The sequence below is a fragment of the Xiphophorus hellerii genome, chromosome 11 (assembly GCF_003331165.1).
Source record: "Xiphophorus hellerii strain 12219 chromosome 11, Xiphophorus_hellerii-4.1, whole genome shotgun sequence".
NCBI lineage: Eukaryota > Metazoa > Chordata > Actinopteri > Cyprinodontiformes > Poeciliidae > Xiphophorus > Xiphophorus hellerii.
In genome coordinates, this window is record NC_045682.1 from 14,782,482 (window position 1) to 14,810,414 (window position 27,933).

At 38.4% G+C, this 27,933-nt stretch overlaps 2 protein-coding genes across 5 annotated transcripts; both read left to right on the forward strand.

Annotated features, from left to right (window-relative positions):
- Positions 1–3,767: 3,767 nt before the first annotated feature.
- On the forward strand, positions 3,768–15,069 carry aifm1 (apoptosis inducing factor mitochondrion associated 1). Of its 3 annotated transcripts, none has more exons than XM_032576846.1 (18): positions 3,768–4,009; positions 5,819–5,949; positions 6,071–6,176; positions 6,708–6,791; positions 7,296–7,367; positions 8,085–8,197; positions 8,302–8,432; positions 9,827–9,917; positions 10,008–10,092; positions 10,176–10,252; positions 10,929–11,037; positions 11,150–11,257; positions 11,339–11,427; positions 11,516–11,656; positions 12,609–12,751; positions 12,948–13,072; positions 13,694–13,881; positions 13,958–15,069. In XM_032576846.1, the coding sequence occupies exons 1-18, from the start codon at positions 3,922–3,924 to the stop codon at positions 14,027–14,029; spliced, it is 1,953 nt and encodes a 650-aa protein (XP_032432737.1). In that variant the 5' UTR covers positions 3,768–3,921; the 3' UTR covers positions 14,030–15,069. The 3 variants fall into 3 exon arrangements, with proteins under 3 accessions (XP_032432737.1, XP_032432738.1, XP_032432740.1); XM_032576847.1 differs by having other exon boundaries at positions 7,299–7,367; XM_032576849.1 differs by lacking the exon at positions 7,296–7,367.
- A 2,073-nt stretch (positions 15,070–17,142) lies between these two features.
- glra4b (glycine receptor, alpha 4b) lies at positions 17,143–27,820 on the forward strand. Of its 2 annotated transcripts, XM_032575704.1 has the most exons (8): positions 17,143–18,396; positions 22,775–22,998; positions 23,838–23,920; positions 24,017–24,154; positions 25,139–25,353; positions 25,541–25,720; positions 26,121–26,213; positions 26,308–27,820. In XM_032575704.1, the coding sequence occupies exons 1-8, from the start codon at positions 18,301–18,303 to the stop codon at positions 26,572–26,574; spliced, it is 1,296 nt and encodes a 431-aa protein (XP_032431595.1). In that variant the 5' UTR covers positions 17,143–18,300; the 3' UTR covers positions 26,575–27,820. The 2 variants fall into 2 exon arrangements, with proteins under 2 accessions (XP_032431595.1, XP_032431594.1); XM_032575703.1 differs by lacking the exon at positions 17,143–18,396 and having other exon boundaries at positions 22,614–22,998; positions 23,838–24,154; positions 26,118–26,213.
- The last annotated feature ends 113 nt before the right edge of the window (positions 27,821–27,933 follow it).

Sequence of the window (27,933 nt, forward strand, 5' to 3'; positions counted from 1 at the left end):
AGGAGAGGGGGGAGGGTGTTGGTGGATGTCTGAGAGGGTGTTGATGGTGAGAAATATCCTGCAGATGCAAAAGGTTTGATAGATTTAAAGACTGGTAATGTGTGTTATGTGAGATGCTACATTGTATTTCAAAACAGTGCCTTGCAGAAGGATTCACACTCCCTCAACTTTATCACATTTTCTCAGATTACAACCAACCCAAATAGAGCCTAATTTGTATTACCTTTTTTTAACAAATAAGATATGATTATAACAGTGTATGTGTGCATGTAAAGAATCTGTAAATTACAGAAGAGAAAATAGTTTAATTTGCCATTAAATTAGAGGACACAGTAAGCATCTGGTCAGATCAAACCAAAACTGAACTTTCTGGCCTACATGCGAAATGCTGCATGTTCTGGAAAAAACGTAACATCACCCTTATTACACCAATCCTACAGTGAAACAGGTGGTGGCAGCATCATGCTCTGGGGATGATTTTCTTCTCCTAGATCAGAGGTTTACACTCCGATGGGAAAAAGTGTTAAAATGACAGCTTACAATGCTCATCAGCCTGGACACCCTGTCCTCCATAGTGAAACATGGGAGTGGCAGCATCGTGCCATGGGGGATACGTTTTGTTTCATTATTTGTAAAAAAATATATAAATAAATAAACACACTTTTTTTCTTTCAATTATGCATCAGTTTATGTTAATCTAACACATCATATTCCAATAAAATATAATGACAAATGTGGAAAAGTACAAGGTGTGTGAATACTTTTCACAAAGCACCATAAAAATATCCCTTATTCACACTTCCAGTGTGGTCTCTAAGCTAGTCACTGCCACACTTAATGCTGTAACCTGCTTCTCATATTAATACTTACATATTAACAGGAAAGGGAGTGCAAATTTCAAACATGTCTCACAGAAAACCAGGTTCATGGTTGTGGTTTTACAGCTGCTTTGTTTTTTTAACTCATTTTCTGCCAGTTTTTTAACCCCTTTTGAAACAAATTGCCATATTTTCTAAACTAACGTATCTCATTCTTATGCAAAGGAGTGATAAGAGAGGTTGCAAAATCAATATGCCAGCACCTGTTTGAGGTTCTTTGGAAATGGTTTACATGAATCCTGGAGCCTTTGCATTTCCTATTGTTTTTTGTTTTTCTTTCTCTGTAATATAAAATCTCATACCGGAGGCAGCCTCTCCACCTACCAAGTCTGTTAGGATTCAGTAAAATAGGGCAAATTATTTTACAAGCTTGCTCATTTTTGCAAATGTCAGACAAGTTTACTATAAATACTGTTAATGTCAGAGTGAATCTACTGTATGATGAACTATCCTCCTATTATTGCTGTTTCATGTGTTAAATATGAAACAGCAATACGTTCTGTGTTGGTGGATGAATCAATCAGTTTACTGATTAATAATGGGAGTGTTCTGACTCATTGTTTTCCATAGACTTCTACAGCAGAAGTTTTTGGCATTGGCATTATAAAAATATCCTCCTTTTTATACAGTTTGTCTTAGGTTTTGGAGAAAGATCCGTCAAGATGTAGGCTAACATCGGAAATGATTGTTGTTCCTAAAGCCTTGATTTGTGTTTTTTTCCTATATCTTTTCTCCTGTTTCTTGTGGTATTTATTCTCCTTTTTTATTAAAGTGCTGCTGATTTAACTGTGTCCAATCGCCTCATAAAGCCACTGGCTGAAAAAAACAGGAGAACTCCATCTCAGCTCCTGATTGTCAACGCTGTAATGGAGCTCAAAGTATTTTTCACATTACTTACCTCATATCTTCTTGTGGCCTAGACTTGAATTGGATCTCGCTGTGAGTATTCTCCTGTGAAGTCATCAGAGTGTCAAACTTCTTAGACTTCTTTCATCAAACCGACCCGGACTGCTTACCTTCTTCTATCCTAACATCTTGGTTCCGCTGATAATTCTCCTGGCTGTCTGCCTTTTTGTACCCGTAGCAATGCGTGCCTCCACATCAGTTTATCACCACAACTGCCATAAAATCCTCTGCTGCTTCCCAAGAAATAGTAATGATACAAAAAAAAAATACAAAAATACAAATACATGCCTTTGAGCAGCACTAACCTCAATCTCTCCTTTCTTGTCCCCTGCAGCTACACTGTTCAAACAACTGGTTTTGTCAACACAATCACACAAAGACATGTTTGATATTGAACATTTGCTTTGCTCTATGTCTAGATTTTAATTCTTCATTTGGGTTAAGTTACATTTTCAAATTAAGACACTTGCCGCCTTTTCCACTGATCTCCAGTTTGCACTTTATTCCCCTTTTTCAAAAGCCACCATGTATCTCACCGACAACATCAGCTTGAGTTGTTTCTTTAGCTTGCTTTCTCTCAGGTGGAGTTGCAACATTCATCACTGCTGCCATCTTTTGCTCTTATCTGCACCATTTGTGGCTTGTTGACCAATAACTGCTTGTCTGGGTTAGAACTAAATATGTTTCAAAGCACTTTGTGAAAACTTGCAGCAGGTTGAAATATCTGTTATGTGAATATGTTGATATTCATGTTAAGATTAGCCTCAGGTTGTTTTTTCTAACCAGTAATTGTTTTCCATTTAGGTTTTTTTTGTGGACATTTTGGTGTTATATTGTATGATAAATATTGATAAATAAATAAACACACATTTTAAACTTAACTGCAGGACTAATGAACATATAATTATCCTGATAATATGATCTCAAGCCTTCTACAAGGAAATCAAGAAGCACAGAAACAATGCAACATAAATAATAACAGATTTGCCTCTACGAATTCCATATTTTAACGTTACTAGGTGAATACTTAGTTTTCTTTGAGAATTTCCCTCTGACCAGCTTTGCTGACCCTGCTAAAGAATTCCCACAGTATGATGCTGCCGCCACCACATTTAACAGTAGGGTTGATGGTGTCATTTTTTTTTCTTTCTTTCTTTCTTTTTTCTTTTTTTGCAGTTTGGACCTGTCCTGTTTTATGAAAGAGCCAAAATCACACAGTGATGGACGTGCACAGATAATTCTCTATAATAGCCATTATGGAGGATGATCAGCAGTTCTGCTCATCTTAACTCCCTGCTGCCTGTACCATGTCCTGCACATGGTACAGGCAGTACAGTTGAACTTATTCATTAATGTAGTCTATTTGCAATTTTACTAAAATCATCACATGTATAAATAATTGTTTACTCACTTATTTACAAGTTTATTTGTGGTGCTTTTGGTCTGCGATGTTCTGTGAACATACCATAAGAAAGATAACCTTCTCTTCCTCTTTGTACATATACACTATAAAAATAGCGTATATGTACATATTTACCAACTGTTGTTATTTATATTTAAAATGTCTTCATTGAGAGTAAAACCGATCCGAAGTCACAGGCTTATTGAATAAAACTGATTCTGACGTTACGTTGTGAGCTGTAGGGGGCAGCAGCGTCTTGAAACAATTTTATTTTCTCAAAAATCAAGAAGAAGTTAACCTGACCAAAGAGCCTTGAAAGAGGGAACTTTCAGTAGATGTCAGATGAAATAACCAACCTGAATTTTACATTAAGTAAATGTACGTTTAAATTGTAGAAGTAATTGTGTTTCATTATTTTATATCTAAAATATTACGGTGATAGTGTATAGGTTCTTAAGTCTTGGGAATGTCTCACTGTTATTTTTTTAAACTGCAATGCCGTCTTTCTCTCCAGTCTGTTATCTTGTTTAGCTTCGGTTAGCAGTGGCTAATCTCCCTGTGTAAACAGTCTCTGCAATTACCCAGCACTCCTTTGAAACGTATGACCTGTCTCTGGCCTTGGCGTGCAGTGTGTGCGGCTGCTAGTCGTCTGTCGGTCTTCATTAATTGTAACTAGCTTTCTGCCCGACCTGTCGGTAGTGCAAGTGGGAGCTGTCGCAGCTGAGCCGAGCCACCATGCTGACATGTAGGGCTGTGTGGAAGAAGCTTGCACCTCTGGCCAGAGCCTCGTCTACTGTATGCCGACAGAACGTGAGGAGAGCAGGTAGGTGAACTTAATGGTTACCCTTGTTGTCTTCCGGTTAGCTGGCCTTTATCCAGATATGAATGAACTTGTAATAAATGTATGCTTTGATTCATTATTAAACCGCTCTGTGTGCAGGCTTGCTAGGTTTGTGTTTTTATCTAGCCCGACCTTTATGTTCTCTACGGAGCTAACTAGCCAATCAGCAAATGTTGACGCTGCCTTTTCAGATGCATTAGTAATGATTAATATAGTTGGTCATAGGTAAATGGAGAGTATTTCTTGGGGCCGCGTGCAGCCTATCAGTAATCATGGGTTTGATGTGTCTGCAGTGTTTCTCTGACAGGTGTTGCACCATTTTGTGAGACCACCCATCTGATTGTGTCCATGATCACATGCGCTGACTCTTATCTAAAGGATTATATTCTCGCCCCCCATTATGAGGCTGTGAAAGGATAAGCACAGGCACCAACCTGACCTTCAGCAGCGTGCAAGACTGTTCTAGCAGAGAAATACTCCATCAGAAGTGTGGGCTATTTTTAATTAGCCTAATTTTCCATCCATAGAGGTTTCTGCTTTCTCTCCATTTTAAGATATATCAAGACAATATTCATCTTTGCAAAGTGGATTGTTAATGGTCCATTTTATTTGTACACATCTATATTTGGATACTTTTCATATGCATAGTTTCCAAATGAAGTCATGATAAAACAAGGCCCATTGAAGAACGAGGTTATACTACTTAAAAGTATGTAACAGCTGACATTAATTTTAACTATGGGAACTAATTGACTTGTAAAGTGTCCTGGTTTAACATTTGTTGTGAATTAGCACTGTGAGAAACTGAATAGAAAAGGAGATGCTTGTTGCTGTAGAATATATTTTTACCATTGCAAACTGTGGCAGATGGCATTCTGCTGTGAAACATAAAGACATTCAGACCGCATTCAGTTTGGAATAAAACAATTAATAAAACACTACTTATTTTAAGTTGGGAACTGGAATGGGCAAAAAAAAAAAAGCTGTCTCTCAGCTGAATCTTACACGGGTCAGTAAGATTTACAGCAGTAGCAGTAAATCTACAACAGAGCTGCAAAGGAATAGAGGAAAGCTCCTTTAGGTGCTAAAGTTGAACTCAACCCCAAGTTACCTTGTGATCAGTCAGTGTATGAATGTGTGCATTTTTTCTAGAGCTGTTGGGTGAATGTGGCTTAGTGTAAAATGGTTTGGGGGAAATCACTATAAGAACTCCTGAAAAGGGCTCACAGCCATAAATCGTAAATGACATGCAACTCATAATGTGACCAGTAGTACAGAAGGATGAAGTTATCGGTAAGCAACAAGCTGTAGAATTATTGATGTATAAGATTTTCCCACACTCATGAATTTTAAAACTTATAAGAAAGCATTAATCAACACTAACTCTGGAGGAGCTGCAGAGATCTTCTGCTCAGGTGGGAGATTATTTCCACTTTTCAGCAATAATTTGTGCAGTCAGATGAAGGCGTTGTTAGAACAAAACCATAAGAAGTCCATTTTAAGAGCTTAACAGAAGCCAATGTATGTTCACAGGGTGTCCAGCCTCTCAAAATTCCAATTGACTCTTTACATGAGGGTGTTTCTCTTTATAAATCATAACATTCATAAAATAATGGTCCAAGTCATTTTTGGAAAGAAAAAGGTGGTGATTATTATTATTTTTTTAAATGAAATTTTTTTTCCCCCCCAAAATTACATTTGGCAATAAAAGGACTTTTGCCATTATTTTTTAGGAAGGTGACAATTTGAGATCAGTTGTGTAGATGAAGTTTTTCCAATGATCTTTTTCAGGGTGGAACAATGCCAGAACGCCTCTGTGTGTGCCTGTGGCGCACATGTCCACAGGGCCGGTGGGTGGAGGCGGTGACAACCTGAAATACGCCCTCCTAGTTGGAGCAGCCTTTGTCGGTGGCTTAACATACGTGAGTAGGAATATTCCCAATATATTCCTGAATTTCTACAATGCATTTCAGTGCTATACAATACATTTTGTTTGTATGTAAGTTGAAATATTATTATTTTGATTTTTTTTTTTCCCCCCAGGCTGTAATTACTGTAAAAGGAGACCAGGAACGACATCGGGAGCGGATGGCAGAAATCTCCTCCAGAAAACAGAAATCAGCCTCACAGATCCATACAGAACCTCTAGGTGAGCTCAGTCATTTTATTTTCCTTCAGAGAGAAATGTCTAGGATTGCATCTGTATTTAAAAATGCCTACTTTTGATTGTTTGTGTTTTCGCTGCTGAAGCCACCATGATAGTGCCAGTGCTTTGAGGCAAATGTCTATAGCTATTGTCAGAACTTTGAGCTGCCGTCATTTGAACGTTGTTTTGATTGGACAGTTTATTCATAGTTTGAACTGATTTGGTGTAAAAGTAGCTGACTCTGCAGTACTCAGTTCAGCTTCCTCTTTACTGCTATGTAAACCAGATTTTTATCAGGGAAAATGTATTTTCAGTGATAGTGGTATATTTAAGTTTACTAAATATATCTCTCCATACGCCCTCTCCTGAGCGTAAGGAGAGAATAATAAAATACACGATGTCTCTTGACATTGTGTATGTCAAGAGACGATGTCCATTTTCAAGAGATATCGTGTATTTTATTATTCTCTCCCTACGCTCAGTCTAAGTCTACGGTGATTGGTGTTTATAAGTGTTTGTTTGTTTGTTGCTCAGCCCCCCTTGAGACAAAACTTGAAGCCGCCGCTGCGCCTGATGCTGAAGCAGCGGCCCCCAGTGAAACTGCAGAACCACCTCCAGGTCAGCTGCCTGCTTTTTACTCTAGCCAAACATATACGTGTTTTGTTATGCCTCCTGTACAAACCGTAGCTTTGGCATGAAACCACTAGCATGCCATATTTGTATCCTGGATACAATCACCTGATTGTCGTCTGTAATCAGATTCTTCGAAAGTTCCTTCATGAACCGTGACGATATTTTGGAGTCGTGTGCATTTTTATGTAACATTGTTTACAGTTTCACTGCAACCTTTGGAAACCAACTCACCAGTGCCACTTCTGTTTTTTTTCCCCTCTCTACTCTGTTTCAATACTTTTTGTTTTATTGGCTAGTACATTTGTGAAGTTTAATCTGCCCTCATAGAAAATAACTATGATGGCCTAATTTGGTGTTTTAACTTATTTTTGGATTTTACGCTACATCTCCCAGTTGTTGAATGCTCCCACCATAAAGCCTGGGTCGTCCCTTCTCCATTACTACTGAGTAGCTCAAATTCTTAGTCGATTTCATGTATTGCTTTCGCAGTAGATGAGCCACTGGCAGAAGCCTCAGCAGAAGAGGCAGCAGCTCCACTCACTGATGCTGGAGTTGAGGAGGGTAAGACTGAGAAGAAAAGCAAAATTTCTTGTGTAGTGACCGATAAATATTAGCCAGAAAACTGAAAGGAGCGTGGTTTCAAAATGACATTCTGCAGTCGGCGAGGGCGCTATCAAGGTTGTCCAGTTCTGTGTCTACAAAGTATAAAATGTCTTTTTGATTTCGCAATTGATGATGAAAATAACACTTTAAGGATACCACACTATATTTTTTTTATTTTTCTGTTTTGTTTACCATACTCACTTAGAATATGGTAACATACAGCCGAGTGCTGCGAGTTGTAGGCCACGCCCCTTCGGTTCCCCAAATCCCAGCTGTATGTTTTGAAAGCTCACACAGTGCGAGTTCTGCGGGTCATTTAGAGTGATGGAAAGGGACTGAGGGATTGGTAATTGTAGTTTTCAGAACCGGTGAATAGAAGCTAAGATCTACATCCAAAAACACCATTTTGAGTTTAGTTTAAGATTGGGTTGTAGCAACAAAACGCTCCAAAGCAGAACCAACCAAATTCCATGAAGAGTCGAACCCAGAATAACAATGTTTCATTTTTTGTTGCTATTTGAAAAGGTTTAAGCATCTTAATCATTCTTATTCTTGATCATTTTTTTCTTGTCTTGTAAATTTATAGTTTTTCAAAGTTTTATTCCATCACTATGTGGTTGTTATCTTAATGAGACCATGAACTGATTATTTCCTTTCTTATCTCTTTCTGACCAGCTGCAGATTCCAAGCCTTCATTGCCCTCACACGCCCCCTACCTCCTGATTGGTGGAGGTACGGCGTCTTTCGCAGCTGCCCGATCTATTCGAGCCAGAGACCCCGGTGCCAAGGTTAGTCAGGCTTCTTCTCATCTAACGTACATAGAAAATATTCATTCTATATTTTTAGAGGCTATTTTTCCTAAGCTATAATGTATTTTTTGTTGTTGCTGCAGGTACTGATTGTAACTGATGAGCCAGACCTTCCGTACATGAGGCCGCCTCTTTCTAAGGAGCTGTGGTTCTCTGACGACCCCAGTGTAACAGAAACTCTGCGTTTCAAACAGTGGAACGGGAAGGAAAGGAGGTGGGTTCCCAGTCTTTCCATGCAACCCTGAGTTATTTAAAAATGTTCTTTAAACTGTTGTTTTGAATATTTGTTGAATTTCTCCATCTTTTCATTTTCAAACTTGTACTTTGTTTACTTTGCTCTGAATTTAACTCTATCTGAATTTAGCACAGAGAAAACTTCAAGCGAATCAAAACCTGTCACTTCAAACTACACTAGAGCATCTAGTCTGTTTATTAGCTGGATGTGAAAAATATTAATAAAAAAATCTGCATTTTTGGTGAGCTTTATATTTTGGGTCACATGCCTTTAAGGCCCTGTCTGCAAATAATACATTTGAGCAGTTGGGCTGACATCCGTGTATAAACTTGATGTAGATTTCAGCTGACAAATTTATAAGCTCAGAAAACATGATGGGGAAAAGTGTGCTCATAATCAAATAAGAAGAAGAGTAAATAAAATGTGGTCACAAATTATATAATGACAATTTTCAACAACTGTACCTGTCCTCGTATTGTATGGCTCTAGCATCTACGCTAGTCAAAGGGTTTCGGATAAAAGTTTTATAGATTCACAAATTTAAATTAATACAATAAGGCACATATTTAAGCTCCCACTGCAGATCAGAAATGGCTTTCTATAGTGTTCAGTTTACAATCCAGGAATGAGCAGCAGAGGGCGTCACAAGCCAGGTGTTGTGTTGCAGGCAACAGCTGGACTGTCAGTCACAACAATGAGAGAAGGTCACCAGACTGGAGGGATTCCTTCATAAATATTACTGGGTCCTGTTTGATGGAGGCTGCGCTTTTCTCCCTACTTACAAAACTGTTCAAGACCACAGCTTCCACATCGTGTTTTTTTTTTTTTTTCTTTTCATTTTTTTACTGCAAGTTCACTAAGTTAATGTTTAACATGTATGCAGTTTTCCGAGTTGTCTGGATTAAGTTGTTACCAGCTTGTTGGCAAGAATACTCTCAAATACTTTAAACACAAGTTTGACCAATTAGTTTGAAAACGAATTATATATTTAGTTTGCTATTGAGCTGCCTCAGGCAGATTATCATTGAATATTTGCAGCACCAAGTACGTTATTATTAAGACAACAATGATCTTGAAAATGGTGCCTCATTGGTTTGGTGTTTGTCTCCCTCCCTGCAAGCCTCCTTTATGCCTAGTGACCTTCATTTATTGTTTTGACTGACTGTTGGATGCTTCAGCTGCTGGCTGGCCTAGATGTCCTCTGATTGTAAATCAAATCATTTCCTTGCCGATCAGCTGAAATGACCAAGGTGGATGATTCCTTCCAGGTGTTTGCCAGTTTTTAAAGGGCTATTGACATTTATTGTATAAGTCGCATTTCTTTTTATATTTGAAAGCTATACATTTTCAACACTGCTGCGTTTATTTGACAGTATCTACTTCCAGCCGCCTTCGTTTTACATTGATACAGAAGAGCTGCGCGGTGCTGAAAATGGAGGAGTGGCTGTCCTCACTGGCAGGAAGGTTGGTTTATAGATTTAGTTGATAAATAAACACAACAGTGGTCTAGTTTAGTATGCTTTATATTGAGATACCAAATTTTATGTATTTTAGGTGGTTCATATGGATGTCAGAGGAAACAAAGTCAAACTTGATGATGACATGGAGATTTCATATGACAAGTGCCTAATTGCTACAGGTAAGCACTCATTCTGTGATATTATTGACCATAGTTAATAGAAATGTGAGAGAATCTAATTTAGACTTTTTTTTTTTCTTCAGGTGGGGTCCCAAGGAATCTTCAGGTAATCGAAAGAGCTGGAGAAGAAGTGATGAAGAGGACAACAGTTTTCCGCAAGGTCAGAGTTTCACCACTAGGTGGCGTCACATTTATTAGAAGTTAAATTTCTCAAAAGTAGAATGGCTCACAGTTACAGTATGTACAGTATGTAGATGTGCAAAGTGGGTAGAGAGACACTCTGCAAAAGATTTCCATGAAATGTGGTTCCAAATATTATAAATATATTACTTGGTTCAAATTCTATAAAAAATAAAAATTTTCTATTAAACACCTTTTGCTCTCCAGTAAAATAAAATAAATCAACAGAATAGTAGACAGTATTTTTAACTGCAGATGCATCTTTTGCTACAAATGATTGAGCGTACGCTAAAGGGTTGCTATGTTATTGCATTTTAGGCAATACAATTTTTATTTTCTTTTTCAAAAAAGTAATTGAATTATTTGCTTATTTGCATCTTTTAATGTATTTCTTATACTGTATAGAAAAAGCTTAAGTGGTTAAATGAAAAATGTGCCAATATTTAAATGCAATTCATTTTCAGAATGATTGATTACAATAATTGATAGTTGCAGCCCAAAATACATATTTATTTTAATAGCAAAAATAATGTAGTGTCAAAATGTAGTCCATTAAACTTCAAGTAAATACAGACAGATTGTTGCTTTGAAGTACGTTGAGTTTTTCAGTCTTATTAAGATCCTAAAACGTCTGAAGTGAGATGTTTTACTTGCAGATTGACGACTTTAAATCCCTGGACAAAGTTTCAAGAAACACGCAGTCCATCACCATCATAGGAGGCGGATTCTTGGGCAGCGAGCTGGCCTGCGCGCTTGGCAGGAGATGTAAGACTTCTTGACAAGCTGTGAAAGTTTCAAGATGAATCAAGCTGATAGTCCTACATAACAGAACAAACCGTTTTGCTTGTGTGTCAATCATCTTCTTTCTGTTTTTCAGCAACAGAGTCTGGATTAGAGGTGATTCAGATGTTCCCAGAGAAGGGCAACATGGGCAAGGTTCTGCCTGAGTATCTGAGCAACTGGACAACAGAAAAAGTCAAGAAAGGTACAACTTGATTGACACGGGCGATATCGATAGGATTTCTCTTGATTTTCTCATTGTTTCTCTCTCTGTGTGTCCGGTTAGAGGGTGTAAAGGTCATCAGGGAAGCGGTGGTCAAATCCGTGTCCTACAAAGATGATAAACTAGAAATCAAACTCAAGGATGGAAGAGTGGTAGGCTCACATTTCAACCAAATTTATCTTGGTCCAATGCACCAGATGGAATTATCAGGCGCTAATTATGTTGATTTTTACCTTTCAGGTAAGAACGGATCACATTGTCGCAGCCGTCGGCTTGGAGCCCAACGTTGACCTCGCCAAGTCTGCCGGTCTAGAGGTGGACTCGGACTTTGGTGGCTATCGGGTCAACGCAGAGCTGCAGGCCAGGTCCAATATCTGGGTGGTAAGTAAAAATCCTGCTTCTGAATATAGATCATGTTTAGGATTTTTATTTGTGTTGCAAATGTTATGTTATGTGATCATAGTGCCCCCTTTTGGTCAGATAAGTTCTTGGTTCATGTTGCAGCAGAGAAAAGCAGCTCTGTCATGTGTTCCTCTGAAAGAATGAAATCTTTGGCTATAAATGTTGATAGAAGAAATGAGAAACAGGCATAAAGTTATTATATGAATGTGACAAAAAAACAAATAAAATTCCTCTATTTCCAGTTCAAAAATCTTTTTTCTTTGTTCTTTTTAAAATAATTTTTTGTCGTCAGATTATCTTTTGCTCTGTAGCTTTTTTGACCAGATTTGAATTCGACTAGATCCTTATGCACCACAATGTTGGATTAAAAAGAAAAATGAATTTGAGTGCTCCTCATCTCCTGCTTTATGAACAGAATTGACTAGTAACTAGTCACATTTACTCAGTTACATTTATTATGAGGTATTGCTACCCTTGAGTAAAATTTCTGGACACTTTACCCTTTGTGAATAACTCCACAGAATGAAGAACAAGCTTGTTTAAACCAAATATTCACCAGACACACACCTGCAGTTTTTCTTAAATTTCAAGTTTTACTTTGAAAGAAATTTATTTCGGAAAAAGAAATTGCTTGATTTTGTTATTTACACAAATTATTTTCAGTTTGGTCCTTAAAATACCAAAATTTCCACGTAACTTTACATTTTGGTCCGTCTGTAATTTTTAAATATTAAATGATTTCTATTTTGATCAGTTACTCGGTACTTGAGTAAGCGTAATACTTTTCACTTTTACATTGAGTAAAAACATGTTGAAGTATTGCTGCTCTTACTCGAGTACAATGTTTGGTTACTCCACCCACCTCTGATTATGAACTATCGTTATTGGTCTGTAATGTGCAAAGTGCTCAGTCGTGTTTGTTTCCCATTAGGCTGGAGATGCGGCCTGTTTCTATGACATCAGGTTGGGCCGCAGGCGGGTGGAGCACCACGACCACGCCGTCGTCAGCGGGAGGCTTGCAGGAGAGAACATGACGGGAGCCAACAAACCTTATTGGCATCAGTCTATGTTTTGGTCAGTGGTGGGAAGTAACGATGTACAGATACTTCGTTACTGTACTTAAGTACAATTTTCCAGTATCTGTACTTTACTTAAGTAGATTTAATCATTTTTAATAACTTTGGAGTAAACTTGAAAACTCTTAGTTTCTCCCTTTGAGGTGGATGTGAAACAGTTTTCTCTGAGGTGAGCCTTTCGTCCCTTTCCACAGGAGCGACCTGGGACCCGATGTCGGCTATGAGGCTATTGGGATTGTTGACAGCAGCCTGCCGACTGTAGGAGTGTTTGCCAAAGCCACTGCCAAGGACACACCCAAAGCTGCTACTGAGGAGTCAGGTAGGCGTGCTCAGTGTTTTAATATATTTAATGATCCCATATTTTGTTTTTGTCTTGCTGGTGTGTTGCATTGGGTTTGTGTGAAATGCCTGCACATTTGCAGCATAGGAAATTGCGTATTTAATGAGAGAAGCTGCAGTAAATACATGTATGAAGAGATAGTATATGGAAATATTTACATTTACTGAGACACACAAATCATGTAGATGATCAGAATATAAGAAGCAAACAAAAATTGCAATTTTGTTTAAGACCTATTGTCTTAGAATAAAAAAGAAAATAATTATTCTGTGTCTCAAGTCGGGGGAATTCAAGAGAGGTGGGCATTTATTTTATCGTTTATCATTTATCGTGAAATTTTTCTTTATAAGAATTTTGATTTATCGTTGTCACAATACATTTCAGTTACTGATTGGAAAATTAAAAGCATTGTTAGTTGATAGTGCCATTTTATAGCACAATGTGGCTGGAAAAAACATAATGCTGCCCCTTTAAAAAAACACAAATAAAGTGGAAAAATAATCACTATATTGATTCTAATTGAATAAAATCTAAAGTCTGACTCTGATAAAAATAAATAAAAACGGTCAGGTTGAAGCTTCCTCTATGATCATGCTCCAGGTACCGGGATCCGCTCAGAAAGCGAAACGGAGGAAACGGCTACCAGCGCGGTGGCCCCGGCGGCGCCGGCTCCTGTCGTCGAGCACAGGGACGAATACGGGAAAGGAGTCATCTTCTACCTGAGAGAGAAGGTGGTGGTGGGGATCATCCTGTGGAACGTGTTTAACAGAATGCCCATCGCAAGAAAGGTACCGCTCGTGGTTTATGGAAGAATTCAATTACGTGATGCGTTTACTGAAAGCTGTTTGTGTGGGAAAATTGTAGATCATAAAGGACGGAGAGGAGCATGCGGATCTGAACGAGGTGGCCAAGCTGTTCAACATCCATGAGGACTGAGCCGCCGGACAGTCGCACTCAGGAGAGAGAGTTTTTCTACATACGAATATCGAACTGTGGCAGTGATCGCCTCCTTCATTAAGACACAACCACTCATGGCTACCAAATTATCACTGCAAAAAACACAAAATCTTACGTTTTTTTATGTATAGTTTCTATTGCATATATCTTGGTACACATAACATGAGACTAAACTAACTTACAAGCAGCATACAGGAGCTTTTTTTTTTTAAAATAAAAATGTCTTATTATTGATGATAAAAGTATTAGTTCCATTATTATTTCACTTGTTACACTGGGAAAGTCTTGTTACAAGTAAAATAATCTGCTGGTGGAACTAGCACTTTTTCATCAATATTAGTGATTTTTTTAAAAATTTAAAACAAGCTCTTATATCTTGCAGAAAACTTACTTGTAAGTTAATTTAGTCTTATTTGAAGTGTAAGATATTTACACTAGAAAATAGATCAGAAAAACTTGGTAGGATTTTGTATTTTGCAGTGCGAGGATCAATGTATATTAAACTGTGGATATTTTCATATTTGGGATTTGTATCTGCTGTCTTAATTATGTTTGTTTTGATTCTTTTGATTTATTGCCACATGACAACTCTTTGTCTTGTTTTCCTTCCACCATTATTTGTGATCGGCCCCTCCCCTCCGCTTCCCCCCGTCATTCACAAAGCTGAACTGTCCTCCTTCTGTGTGATCGGTGCAGCTTGTTGTTAGAAAAGCTGCAATAAAAGCTATTTTTAAATTGGACTCAACCCATTATTTTCAGCTCTGCCTCCAGATAATGGCAGTGATGAGCAGCTGCAGTGACCTCCATCCGAAGCTGCGATTGTTTAGACGGTTGTTGCAGTCAGTGAGGTTGAACTCATCTGTCCCGAGGAGTTAGAATCATTCCCCGTTGCTTGGCAGATTGCTGCTCGAAGTGATGGAGAGGGCGAATGAGGAATGTCTCGGCTCGGTTAAAAACACTTTTTTTTTTTTTTTTTTTTTGGGGTGAATTAAGAGAGTGGGTAATGTTAGAAACGTGACGCTTAATGAGCGTGTTTTACAGCGTGTTGAAGTTCATATTAAGTCAATCCAGCGTCCAACTCACAGCAAACCGACACCAGAATAAAGCTTGGCCTAGTTTTCCCGTCTTGTCCGGGGGAAAAAATGAGCAAGCAGGCAGAAATGTTTCCCCCTCTTCTTCTTCTTTTTCCCTTTCTCCCACTTTGGGCTTCTTGCTTTTTCGATTGTTCTCGTGCTTCATTTTCTCACACATCCTTGATCTCATTTGACACCGTGGGCTCCAGAACGAAGTGCACAAGGAGCTTTCAAATGTGAGGCAAACGCGTGCGGCCGTAACGTCCCATCGCGTTGCCCGATTGTAATTTTACACGAGTAAGTGGCTGCAACCGCCGCCTTCTCCTCTCTTCAGCATCTGGCTTTAAATTTTCCTGCAAAAAAAACCTAAAAGATGAATAAACCAGATACTAAAGACAAACGTGGGAGAAATAAATAAGTGGATGTGTGCTTGAGCTGAAACAATGATTCACTGGAGTTATTTGGTACAAATGTTTAGCATTCATCGTCAATGTTGCAATCCGTACGTTAATTTGTGGAAGATTCATTTTATATAAAGACTTAAAAATATTATTTTGTGATTTTTTTTTTTTTTCTTCAAAACTTTTCTGGTTTTTATTGGAATGAATCTGAATCAACTACTTCATATTTGCTAAATATATAAATTATTTTTTAGAATTTATTAGCCTTCTGCATGTAAGTTAGACAAAATTAAATGCTGTACAGCAATTCACAAGAGTACAACAAATGTTTTATTTTTTTATATATAGTCATTGTTTAAAATTCAGATAATGTAGTTGCTGCATGGTTATCGCCTAACAGTACATTATTTTTTTATTTTATTTCATGGCCCCTTTAGGTGTGTACAATTCAATGGTTGCCTAAGACTTAAAAAGTCAAAATTATTTTATTCTTTGATGCTGTCGATTTTATTTCAAATCTGTAGATAAATGGTAACCTGGCTGCTGTATTACTATTTGAAAATTATGCATTAAAAATTTCAATACTAATTTAAAATGTTTTGCGATTAATTTTATCTACCGATTTAATTTAATTCTTCTCATGTGGCCAGGAATCCTGATAATTCCCAAACTTAAGAAGACGCATCGTGGTGCCAGACTGCTCTAGAAACCGCACTGTTCCTTTAAATACTCTTGCAGTAATTCTTTCAGCAATCACATGGCCATAAAAAAAAGAGTTCAAGCTTGAAGTCATCCACACAAACAGACAGAGGAGGAAGAAAAAAAAAAAACTTCCCTTGGATTTTAAATTATACAGCAGCAGCAGCAGCAGCTTCCTGTACTTTACACCTGCTCTGAGGGAGAGAGGCTCATCTGTTGGCCGGATCAGCCCTGTTAGGACAGCCACAACAAGAAGTTTCCTGCATTCTTTCTGTTTCTCCTTTTTCAGCTTTTCTTCTTTTTCTTGCTTTATCCGCTTTATCCGGTACTCAGGAATGCTTCTAAGCAACTGGTGCCATTTTTGGGCTTGCTTTGTCATTTTCCTACAAGCCAGGTAAGAAATGCTTTGTGGGAATGTTTTAGTCGCCTTTAGGGTTAGTGTATTTACTGGAGTGTGTGCCTACTACTGCGTTTAATGCGGTCTGACAAGATGATGCCAAGTGCCTCTCAAGACAGAGAGAGGCTTGTCAACAGTTCTGTTTACTCACAGAGGAAGCTAGAGTTAAATATTTTATTATCCCCAATTAGGACAAATGTTTTCCAAAGTAAATGCCATGTAGAATGCCTGGGTACTCTATAGAAACAGACAAAAAAATTAGATTTCATTAAGATTTTTTTTTGGTAAACCAAGACAAGTGTGTACATTATTCAAGTTTATATATATATATATATATATATATATATATATATATATATATATATATATATATATATATATATATATATATAATGGATAATATGTACTATTGAGCATTTACATCTAAGTACATGAGATTATAGGCAGATGGCTAATTTCCATCTACTCCCATTGGCAGGTTAAAGCAAAAATAATAAATACAAAGAAGAAGAAAAAACAACCATAAAATCTATATATGTTTACATATTCTCAATGTTTACATTTTAGACTTTCCAAGAGCCAGCTTTTAAGAGGATATGAGAAGTGAAAGATCCCTTGTGTTACTTGGAGTTGTTTTCCAAGTGTGAGAAGCACGACAGGAGAAAGTAGCTTCCTACATGGAACTGAGCAGCCGCCCCAACAACCCGCCCTTGTAATGATTTAATTAAAAATAAATCCCTGTCGTAGCTTAAAACGTGTGCATGAAATGCCCCTTTAAAGTCAAACGGAAGACTTTAGATGTTATTAGAGGCAGAAATGGGTCAAATATTCTTCGGGTTGTCCTGTCACCTGCCAGATCTGTCCTCTGTAAGGAGATGAAGCTCCCCAGCAGAGCGCTCAAGCCTCCCTCTCCATCTGACTTTCTGGACAAACTGATGGGGCGAACATCTGGCTACGACGCTCGTATCAGGCCCAATTTCAAAGGTAAAAGCGCTGCGGTGTGAGCAGCCCGTTTGTGAAGCGATGCGAGCAGCCAGGGAGCACAAAATCACTCACAGACTAACAAAGAGTGGGGAGATTTCTGCAGGCGAGGATGTTTTCTCCTTAATCGTGGCTTGTGACTGTTCTCCCCGCTGACCCACAGCCTTGAGTTAGGATTCTCTTTTCTTTTCCATCACGTTTTTACTCTGTCACAAGTGTGCAGTCATCCTTGCATGTTACCCCACAGGCCTATTTCAGTCCAGTCCTGAGCAGCGTCTGTGAGTGAAGCCAGCAGATTCCCTCTGACATGCTTCGCCTTTAGCCTCCAGGGTCGAGATTCATATTTATTTCATGTTTGCTCCGCACCCCCCCCGTCAGTGCATGCTGGGTAAATCTCCCACCGATTAGCTATAAATACACTAATGTAACTAAAGCAGAATCAATAAATTATTGCATCTGGAAAAGAGCGGTTGAAATATTTATCCCGTCAGTGGGCCGCAGATGGATTACACCAACGGGAGTGTACCAGGAATGACAACATAATAAGATGTGCCTGTTTAGTCCCGTAACATGGCCCCGACGTGGAGGTAACAAGCAGATGTTACTTTGGAGGAAAGCTATGCTTCTTGTCGGTCCCGGTAATTTGTGTGTTCTGCTTAGAAAACATCGTTTCGTGTTTAGGGAAAGTGTTTTTCGGTGATGTTTGGTGACGGTTTGCTTCTGTCAGGTCCTCCTGTCAACGTCACCTGCAACATCTTCATTAACAGCTTTGGATCCATCACTGAAACGACCATGGTGAGTCAGTTCTGTGCTCTTCTTTGTTTCGTTTCAAATGTGAGGTCCATATATCTGAATCCTTAAAGTTTAATCTCCTTCACTGTGAAATAAATATTTGTTTTATTCTTGCACAAAAAGAAACGTCTTATTTTAATGAAGTATACAAGGTAGGCTATGTTAAAAAAAAAAAGTAACATTTTTGCTTCATTAAAAGAAAGACAGTTTACTATTGTTCTATTTTGTTCATTTAGATTTTTTACTCTATTCTTTTTAGGCTTAGCAAAGTTTGATGCTGTTTGTGGTCCCACTTACTGTAAAATTATAATAAAATGTGAATAAAAGACTAACACTTGTACCAAACATTTTTCATTTTATGAATATGCTTTTTTTTTTTCCCTGTGAGAATCCTGCTCTAAAAAAATTATTTGGCTTTTGCTGGTGGCCAGATTTGTATTATTCCAAGGGCCGCCATCAGGCAGTACATTGGACACCCTTCTCCTAAACATACAACACATGGGATGGATAAAGCTCTAGCCATGACCCCATTTAACAAATAAAAGAGGAGTCCATACCAGAAAACCAACAAATGCCACAAAATGTCCAATAAGTTGTTGAATGTTTAGACAGGATGATGCCAGACGATTGGTGATGTCTGCAACTTGGTAAGGGACATTAATCTAAATATTAGTGAAGGTGGTTGTTTATTCTTGAACTAATGCACATAAAAAAACTATTATAAAGTTAAACCTGTACATACAATTCTTGATTTAAAAAAAATATTAAAGCTATAAAAAGTGTCATCCATCCACCTCCAAACACTTAGGAAAGACAATGTTTTGAATAAACCCTTAAAAGACTCAAGTTAACAACTTGCATGTGTGTAATGAACATCTGAGTAAACTTCTGTTTGGAACCCAAAGAAATACTACTCTACAAATACACTGCCTGGCCAAAAAAAAAGTCGCCACCTGGATTTAACTAAGCAAATAGGTGCAAGCCTCCTATTGGATAAGTACTGCATAGGTGATTATCTTTCAGCTGGCAACAAGTTATTTAACCCCAGCTGATGCAATGAGTAACTCCTCATTTCTTAAACAACCATGGCAAAAGACACATCCTGTGGTCGTGGAAAAGACGTTAGTCTGTTTAAGAAGGGTCAAATCATTGGCATGCATCAAGCAGAGAAAACATCTAAGGAGATTGCAGAAACTACTAGAATTGGGTTAAGAACTGTCCAACGCATCATTAAAAACTGGAAGGATGGTGGGGAACCATCGTCTTCCAGGAAGAAATGTGGTCGGAAAAAAATCCTGAATGATCGTGATCGGCGATTACTTAAACGTTTGGTCAAATCAAATCGAAGAAAAACAACAGCAGAACTCAGGAGTATGTTTAATTGTGAACGCAAAAGCATTTCCACACGCACAATGCGAAGGGAACTCAAGGGGTTGGGATTGAACAGCTGTGTAGCCGTAAGAAAACCTCTAATCAGTAAGGCTAACCAGAAAAAAAGGCTTCAGTTTGCTAGGGAGCATAAAGATTGGACTCTGGAGGAATGGAAGAGGGTCATGTGGTCTGATGAGTCCAGATTTACCCTGTTCCAGAGTGATGGGCGCATCAGGGTAAGAAGAGAGGCAGGTGAAGTGATGCACCCATCATGCCTAGTGCCTACTGTACAAGCCTGTGGGGGCAGTGCTATGATCTGGGGTTGCTGCAGTTGGTCACGTCTAGGTTCAGCAACATTGTGTGCCCAAAGAATGAGGTCAGCTGACTACCTGAATATACTGAATGACCAGGTTATTCCATCAATGGATTTTGTCTTCCCAAATGGAACGGGCATATTCCAAGATGACAATGCCAGGATTCATTGGGCTCACATTGTGAAAGTGTGGTTCAGGTAGCATGGGACATCTTTTTCACACATGGATTGGCCACCACAGAGTCCAGACCTCAACCCCATTGAGAATCTTTGGGATGTGCTGGAGAAGGCTTTGCGCAGTGGTCAGACTCTCCCATCATCAAAAAAGATCTTGGTGAAAGATTAATGCAACACTGGATGGAAATAAATCTTGTGACACTGCAGAAGCTTATTGAAACAATGTCACAGCGAATGCGGGCTGTAATCAAAGCTAAAGGCGGTCCAACAAAATATTAGAGAGTGTGACCATTTCTTGGTGGCAACTTTTTTTTTGGCCAGGCAGTGTACATCAACATACAGTAAACTGGACATTATAATGACATTTTGGCCAAATATTTTAAAGTCACAAATGTCATTTTTTGCTATTTGTTTATGGTAGTTAAGGACAAGATACAGTCATCCAAAGACTTTAAGCTAGGTATTACAATGGTGACTGTGGCACTAAAAATGTTGGCTAAGAGACACATTTGCGCATAAATTTGCAAGCAGAGCCCTTCGTTTTTAAGTGTGGTCCTAAAAAAATCTATATTTTTAAATTAAGTTTGGTCTATGAATGAAGGCAAGGATTTTTTTAAAAATCTTTTTTTTTTCCACAAAACTTAAAAAGAAATTTTGTTCTTGTTAATCTTGTTCTCTTTAGATAACATGTAAAAATCTGTTTTAGCATTACACATTGCTTTCCTTTATATCTAACATGTGATCAGGACTTTATCTATCCTTTAAGTTTGGGTTTTAATCAGAAAGAACCACAAGCTCTGTGATAATATTTTTTATTTGATATTTTACCTTTTACTTAACTTTCAAACATGAAGTTACATTAGTTACCTCTGAGCAGAATCTCAAGTTCACTGCACAACTTTTGATTCCTTTTTTAAAAATTATTTGTATGCACAAGGTCTCTGTCACACAGAAACACATTAATAATTTATTAGGTGCATGCAAGCGTCTTGAGATGGCTGCATGTGCTAATTTATTCAAGCTTAGAGGAAAAAACTTTGTGCAGAAAATACCTTTAAGCAAAGCCTGAAAAATTTAGGCTGAAACGGTAAGTGCACTCAGTTTAAGAGCACTTAGGTTTGTTTGTTGGTGTTTATGACCGTTTTCACGCTGACAGTTTGTGTGCTTGTGATTTTCTTTTTCAGTTTTCATAGTGCTCTTGTTACACCTGTGCAAGATATAAAAAGGTTTAAATCTCATTAGAAATGTACAGTGCTATTTCTTTTGAAGTGTTCCCCGTTTTGTCATGTTGCAATCACAAACTTCTGTGTAAGAATTAAGAATTAATATAAGAATTGTTTTGTGGTCGACCAGCACAAAGTAGCACATGTTTGTGAAGTGGATAGAAAGTCACAGATGGTTTGCAATTTTTCTTTCAGAAATAAAATTCAGAAAAGTGTTGCATGCAGCTCTCCTGAGTCAATACTTTGTAGATTGAGAACAACTGTAAACAGCAGGGTTTTTTTTTTACATTTTGCCACAGATATTCTATTAGATTTAGAGCTGGACTTTGACTGGACCATTCAAACGCTTGAATATGATTTGGTCTAAACCAGGGGTCTGCTACCTGTGGCTCCACGGCCGCAAGTGGTTCTTTGCAAGTTCCACCTTGGCTCTTATAAACTAACAAAAAAAAGACAAAGAAGCAACTGAAGTTTTCAAAAATAGATGTAAAAACAAATGGATTTAAAGATTTTTTCTGTTTTCTTTTTTAATGGAATGATTTCATGCAATTTCCACAACAGAATGACATTAAAAGTACAAGTCTTTTTTTTTTTTTTTAGATCTGTTTTTCTAGTTAATATTGACTGGAAATTATGTGAAAATATCAAAACACATAGGCATCATCCTTTAGATTTTTTTTTTTATGTTTTCCTTTGTTAAAACCTAAAAATGGGAATAAAATAGCTGCTCTTTAAAAATTACAAAAACAGATTTCCAGCTCTAAACCAGTTTTTTTTTTTTTTTAGCTTTTTGATGTACTTAAATCAAAAATGTCTCTTTGGGCTGTAAAGGTAGCAGAGCCCTGGTCTAAACCATTCAATTGCAGCTCTGGCTGTTTATTTTATAGTGGTTTAGGTTTAGGTAGAACGGCTCTGTGAGATATTCAAAGCTTGGGATATTACTAAAATGCTAACAGATGTATTATTACTGCTGATGTACACAGATTGACTCTAACCGATTAAGTGATTTTTGAAGGCATTTATTTAGGCCTACCATAGAAAATGGGGTCAGGTATAAATAGATGCCCTGCTTTTCAGATATTTTGTTATAAAAATGTAAACAAAGAAAAAAATCATGCATAATTTTCTTTATATTTCACAGTTAATCCAAACAAAATAGATTGAAGTTTGTTTCTGTAAAATGTGAAAAAGTTTAAGGAGTGTAGCTAAATAAACATTTTTGCAACATGCTGCAGGTTTTGTACTGCCACTTTTGCTGCATTTCTCGACTACTTTCATATCTGATTCCTACTGTTAGGACTACCGGCTAAATGTGTTTCTACGGCAGCAGTGGAATGACCCCCGACTTGCCTATAAGGAGTATCCAGATGACTCCCTGGACTTAGACCCCTCAATGCTGGACTCCATCTGGAAACCCGATCTATTCTTTGCAAACGAAAAGGGAGCAAACTTCCATGAAGTTACGACCGACAACAAACTGCTCCGGATATTCCAGAATGGAAACGTCCTCTACAGCATCAGGTTATACTGTGCTTTTTTTTTTCTTCTTTTCTTCCCTCATTTCAAATCTGAACGTGAGCCTCCGCCTCCCGCGGCTTTAATCAAAACCTCTGAGAACGCTGCACGGCCTGCGAGAGGATTTTCTCACCCCAGTTCAGTTCATTAGTAATTGTACTGTCCAGAACACTACATGAGCAAGTTCATGTCAAACTATAACTGCGGGCAAAATAAATCAGGTCAGTAAAGAGCCGCCGAAGCAGTGGTGAAATGTAGCGTAATGGTACTGAGTTATAATTAGAACAACAGACACGAGAGGCGTTGTCTGAAGCTCCGTTAGCACCTCCGAGAGACATGAGCCAAACCATCAGCTTTCCTGCCGGTTTCTGAACTTCTCATGTAACCTTTGAACTTGAAACATAAACCTAAACCCAACAAAAGAAAAAGTAATAATAGTATAAATATGTTTATTGCCCTATTCATTCAAAATGCATAGCATGGATGTTTTAATGATCTGGACCTAATGTGATACTGAGACTAAATGTGCGGGAACTCTAATTTATTAAATCTTTTTATTGCGTTTTACAAAATGTTTTTAAATCTTCAGCTTTGATTGTTCAGTTGTATTTTGGAATATGTAAGTATTGTTAAAACTTGTATTAGATATCCTTCTCTTAGAAGGCAGAATTGGATAGTATTTGCTCATTGTTTCGTGTGACTCGTGTACGTTAAAACTCGAAATGAAAACTGCACTGATGAAATTCCGTAGATTGGAAAGAAAGGACGACTGTTGCGAGAGTTGGGTTGTCACCCTTTTTGTTGCTTAAATTGTTCCAACATTTTTGCTGCTTTTTGACTTCTAGGCTGACGCTCACTCTCTCCTGCCCCATGGATCTGAAGAACTTCCCCATGGATAGCCAGACATGCATAATGCAGCTGGAGAGCTGTGAGTTCATCCCTCATGGCAGACGAAACCAGAAATTGTGTGTAGATTTGGTCAGTGAACTTATTGCTCACTGTGCAGCTTCTCTGTGTTTCCTAGTTGGCTACACCATGAACGACCTTATTTTTGAGTGGCTGGATGTCGGAGCGGTGCAGGTGGCCGATGATCTGACGCTCCCCCAGTTTGTGCTGAAAGAGGAGAAAGGTCTTGGTTACTGTACCAAGAACTACAACACAGGTACGCAGTATAATGCAATCTGATGATATAAAGTCTTGGTGCATAGTGCCTGTTGGGTTAAAACTAACCTAATCTCAGTGCTGATTCAAATATAGAGCAAGGTTGGCATGCATGTTCTTGGAAAAGTATCCACACCCTTGGAAGTTTTTCTTATTTTTCTGTTTTGCAGCTTATGCTTTTTGTTGCATTAATTTTTGGGAATAAATTAGATAAACCAGCGCAAAGCAGCACATTAATTATGAAATAGACGGAAAATTATGCATGGTTTTCACAATTGTTTGGTTATTGTAATTAAATTGTACACAGGTGGATTCCATTTTCTAATTAGGTGACTTCTAAAGGCAATTGGCTGCACTGGATGTTTTTCACATAGGGGTGCCACAGAAAAGAGGGCTGAATATAAATGCACTTAACCTTTTTTTTAGATTTTTATTTGTAAAACAAAAAATGTTTTTAAATAACTAATGTGTAACGTTTAAGAAATGATCCGATTAAAGAAAATACAGACAACATCATAATGTCAGGTAGGAATGAATATGAATTACAAACTTCGTAATTAACACTGTGCTAAATATTGTCTGTCTAAAAGTGATTTTACAATCCATTCGTTGGTTAAAACGTGAATGTTGATCATCTCTAGCACAACTACTGAGCAGGTAAAAAGCTATTGTTATTCTAAAAGACCAAATTCATTAATACCAGCCCTGACATGAACCTTTCTGTGCATCATAATTCTAATCATCAAACCATTTGCTGTTTCATTCTGTGGAAGAGTTTCAGTGAAGTCTTACCAGGTTGTTGCTTAGTCCTCTGGCTCTGTCAAACATTCAACAACCCGACTCACAATCTTTCATTCAACGTCTGATAAAAACAACCAAACAGTCCCAACTGTTTAAATACAACATTTGACCTAAAGAAATAACTCAGCTGTAGCGACCTGCTCCTTCTGTCACCGTTTAATCTCCTAACTCCTCCTTTGTTTAGGTAAATTCACCTGCATAGAGGTTCAATTCTACCTGGAGCGTCAAATGGGCTACTACCTGATCCAGATGTACATACCGAGCCTGCTCACCGTCATCCTTTCCTGGGTGTCCTTCTGGATCAACATGGACGCCGCGCCGGCCAGAGTGGGTCTGGGAATCACCACGGTGCTCACCATGACAACACAAAGCTCAGGCTCCAGAGCCTCTCTGCCAAAGGTAAGCAAAGTTATCCTTTTGTTTATAGGTAACCTTTATTCCTCTAAGTGAAAGTATTTAATGAGTAAACACACACAATGAGGAGATAAAGATGTCAAATCAAGTTTGCCCTGCAGAATTACTTGCCATCAGCTTTTGCACACAGTCTTAATACTAATCGACGGATGCAACGCCCATGGTCTGGCAGGTGTCTTACGTCAAAGCCATAGACATCTGGATGGCCGTGTGTCTCCTCTTCGTGTTTGCCGCGCTGCTGGAGTACGCAGCTGTTAACTTCGTTTCACGCCAGCACAAGGAGTTCTTCAGACTCAGGAAGAAGCTTAAAGAGCAGCAGCGGCAGCAGCAGCAGCAGCAGCAGCAGAGAGCTGTGAGTACAGCCCACCCACACAGCCCCCAGGGCAGCTGTCACCTGCTATTCACTGTGCCCAGCTACGCAAGAGCCACAGCTCAGCTGCATGCTGCACTCCTACTGGGAAACGCAGGCAGCGCTGACCTGTAATTAATTCAATTCACCTTGTTTCACTGCAGACAGTGTGTTCTCAGCTTCTTCCGGTTTTACCCCCCGATAATATGAGAAGAAAAGGCAGGGATCCAACATGGGTCAAAACCATCTTGTGATGTGAATAATTCTTGAGATGGGGGTGTGGACAGCAGAGGCAGGATTTATCAACATATTTAAATATTTTCAACCTACAGAACGCTTCTGTTAACAAGGCAGAGTGCGGTTTAGTGATTAGGGTCATGTCCTGTCTGTTCACCATCAGCAGGGAAGCAGTGACGGTAAGGGGAAGGGAAACACCACGCCAGGAAACAATGCTGCTCATGGGAGCGCAACCCAGCGGTGCAGTGCCTGTGCCAGGGTACGTCCTGACCTGCTGCCTCATTGCCAGTCACGTTCGCAGGCTGAATCCCAACGACTGTGCTCCATCTTGTGTTTTGTGTACCTCCCCACAGGAAGAGGAGCTGGCGCAGCAAGGGTTTCTCCTCCAGAGCATTGGACTCTCCCTGTCCAGCGCCCCGGAAATGGACGCAACGCCGGTCTTCGCCGACTTGCCTCCCGGTTTAGGTTTTTATGAAATCCGGCGGCGTTTCGTGGAGCGGGCGAAGAGGATCGACACCATCTCCAGAGCCGTGTTCCCCATGAGCTTCCTCATGTTTAACGTGCTCTACTGGCTCACCTACAAAGTTCTACGGCACGAGGACCTCCAGTTCACTCTTTGACCACCGTGATCACGCCAGGGACTTTTGAACGTGAAACGTTTGCAGACTGAGCGGCATTTATTGAGCCACGCAGAGGATGTCGGACTGCATGTGCAGTGCCACTGAAAAATTCTATCATAAAACAAATCGTGTGGGTTTTTCTTTTTATTTTATTTCTTTTGATGAGATTTGCACTTAATTTGCACTTTGTAAGCATTGCATATCAGATTACAGTGTGTGTATAACCTTCCTCTATCACTTGTGTTTGGATGCTGTAAAATCAGGTCAGTACATTTTACAGTGCACTTATTCAACTCAAGGGCCCTCCACACTTGCTGGTACCCCTGGTAAACGTGTGCAAAAGCAATAAAATTTATATTGTATTACAGTAGTATAATCTAACTAATATTTTATTATAAATCCAATCTTTAATGTAAGATCAAAAAATATCTCAAGCTGCAAATTCTTCACCCAAACAAACGCTTGAGGGTTTGGCACAAAACAAAGGATGACTATTTTCTAAAAGCACCTCATATCCACTGTTAGGTACGGTGGAGGGTAAGTAATGCTGTGGTAGATTTCTCTAATGAAGACTAAGACTTTGGCTGCAGGGCTGACAATAAGTGTAACATCAACCACTTTGTTCAAAATGCATTTAACACATCTTCACATCATTTCTTTATGCCGAACTTTCTTCACCCACTCAATAGATGCACTCAAAGGTTTGATTTTTTTAAATTTTTTTTAATTTTTGTTACATTGTTATGTGAAGCTATGCTGCAATAGCATAATAAATTTTAAGGTTTATTAAACATCATCCACAGGACTGCCAGTATTAGTGTGAAATTGTTATGTTTTGCCACTCAGTGATAAAACTTATATAGCATTTCTCATAACCTTTAGGTTCACTTCTGCAGCGGTGCTGGTATGGGCCTGGGAATTTTAATATTTGTGAAATACCTTATGGATTTAAACGATTTGTTTTTAAATGTTTGACTAGTTAATTGGGATAATGTATCAGTTCCAAAACTAAATCCTAAAAGGAACTCTATCTTTGTTAAAGACAAAACTATATATGTCTCTTTATAAATAAATATTCACCCAGAGCAATAAATTTTTTAAATCAATTAAGTCCTGAAGTATTAAAGATAAACTATGGCTCTGTAAGAGGCAAGCTTTGAAAATGTGCATCATATTTAGTTTCCACTGACACTGAACAAATCATTTTACTTGTATTTTTATAAATAAATCTGTCTCTTGAAACATATGGAGTTTCTTTCTTCTTCAAACAATAAAAATATTTAGTTGAGCCAAAAATAATACAGAAGTCCTCTGTTGCTTTTCACTATAATAGTCCAAATACATCTGGAATTATAAAAA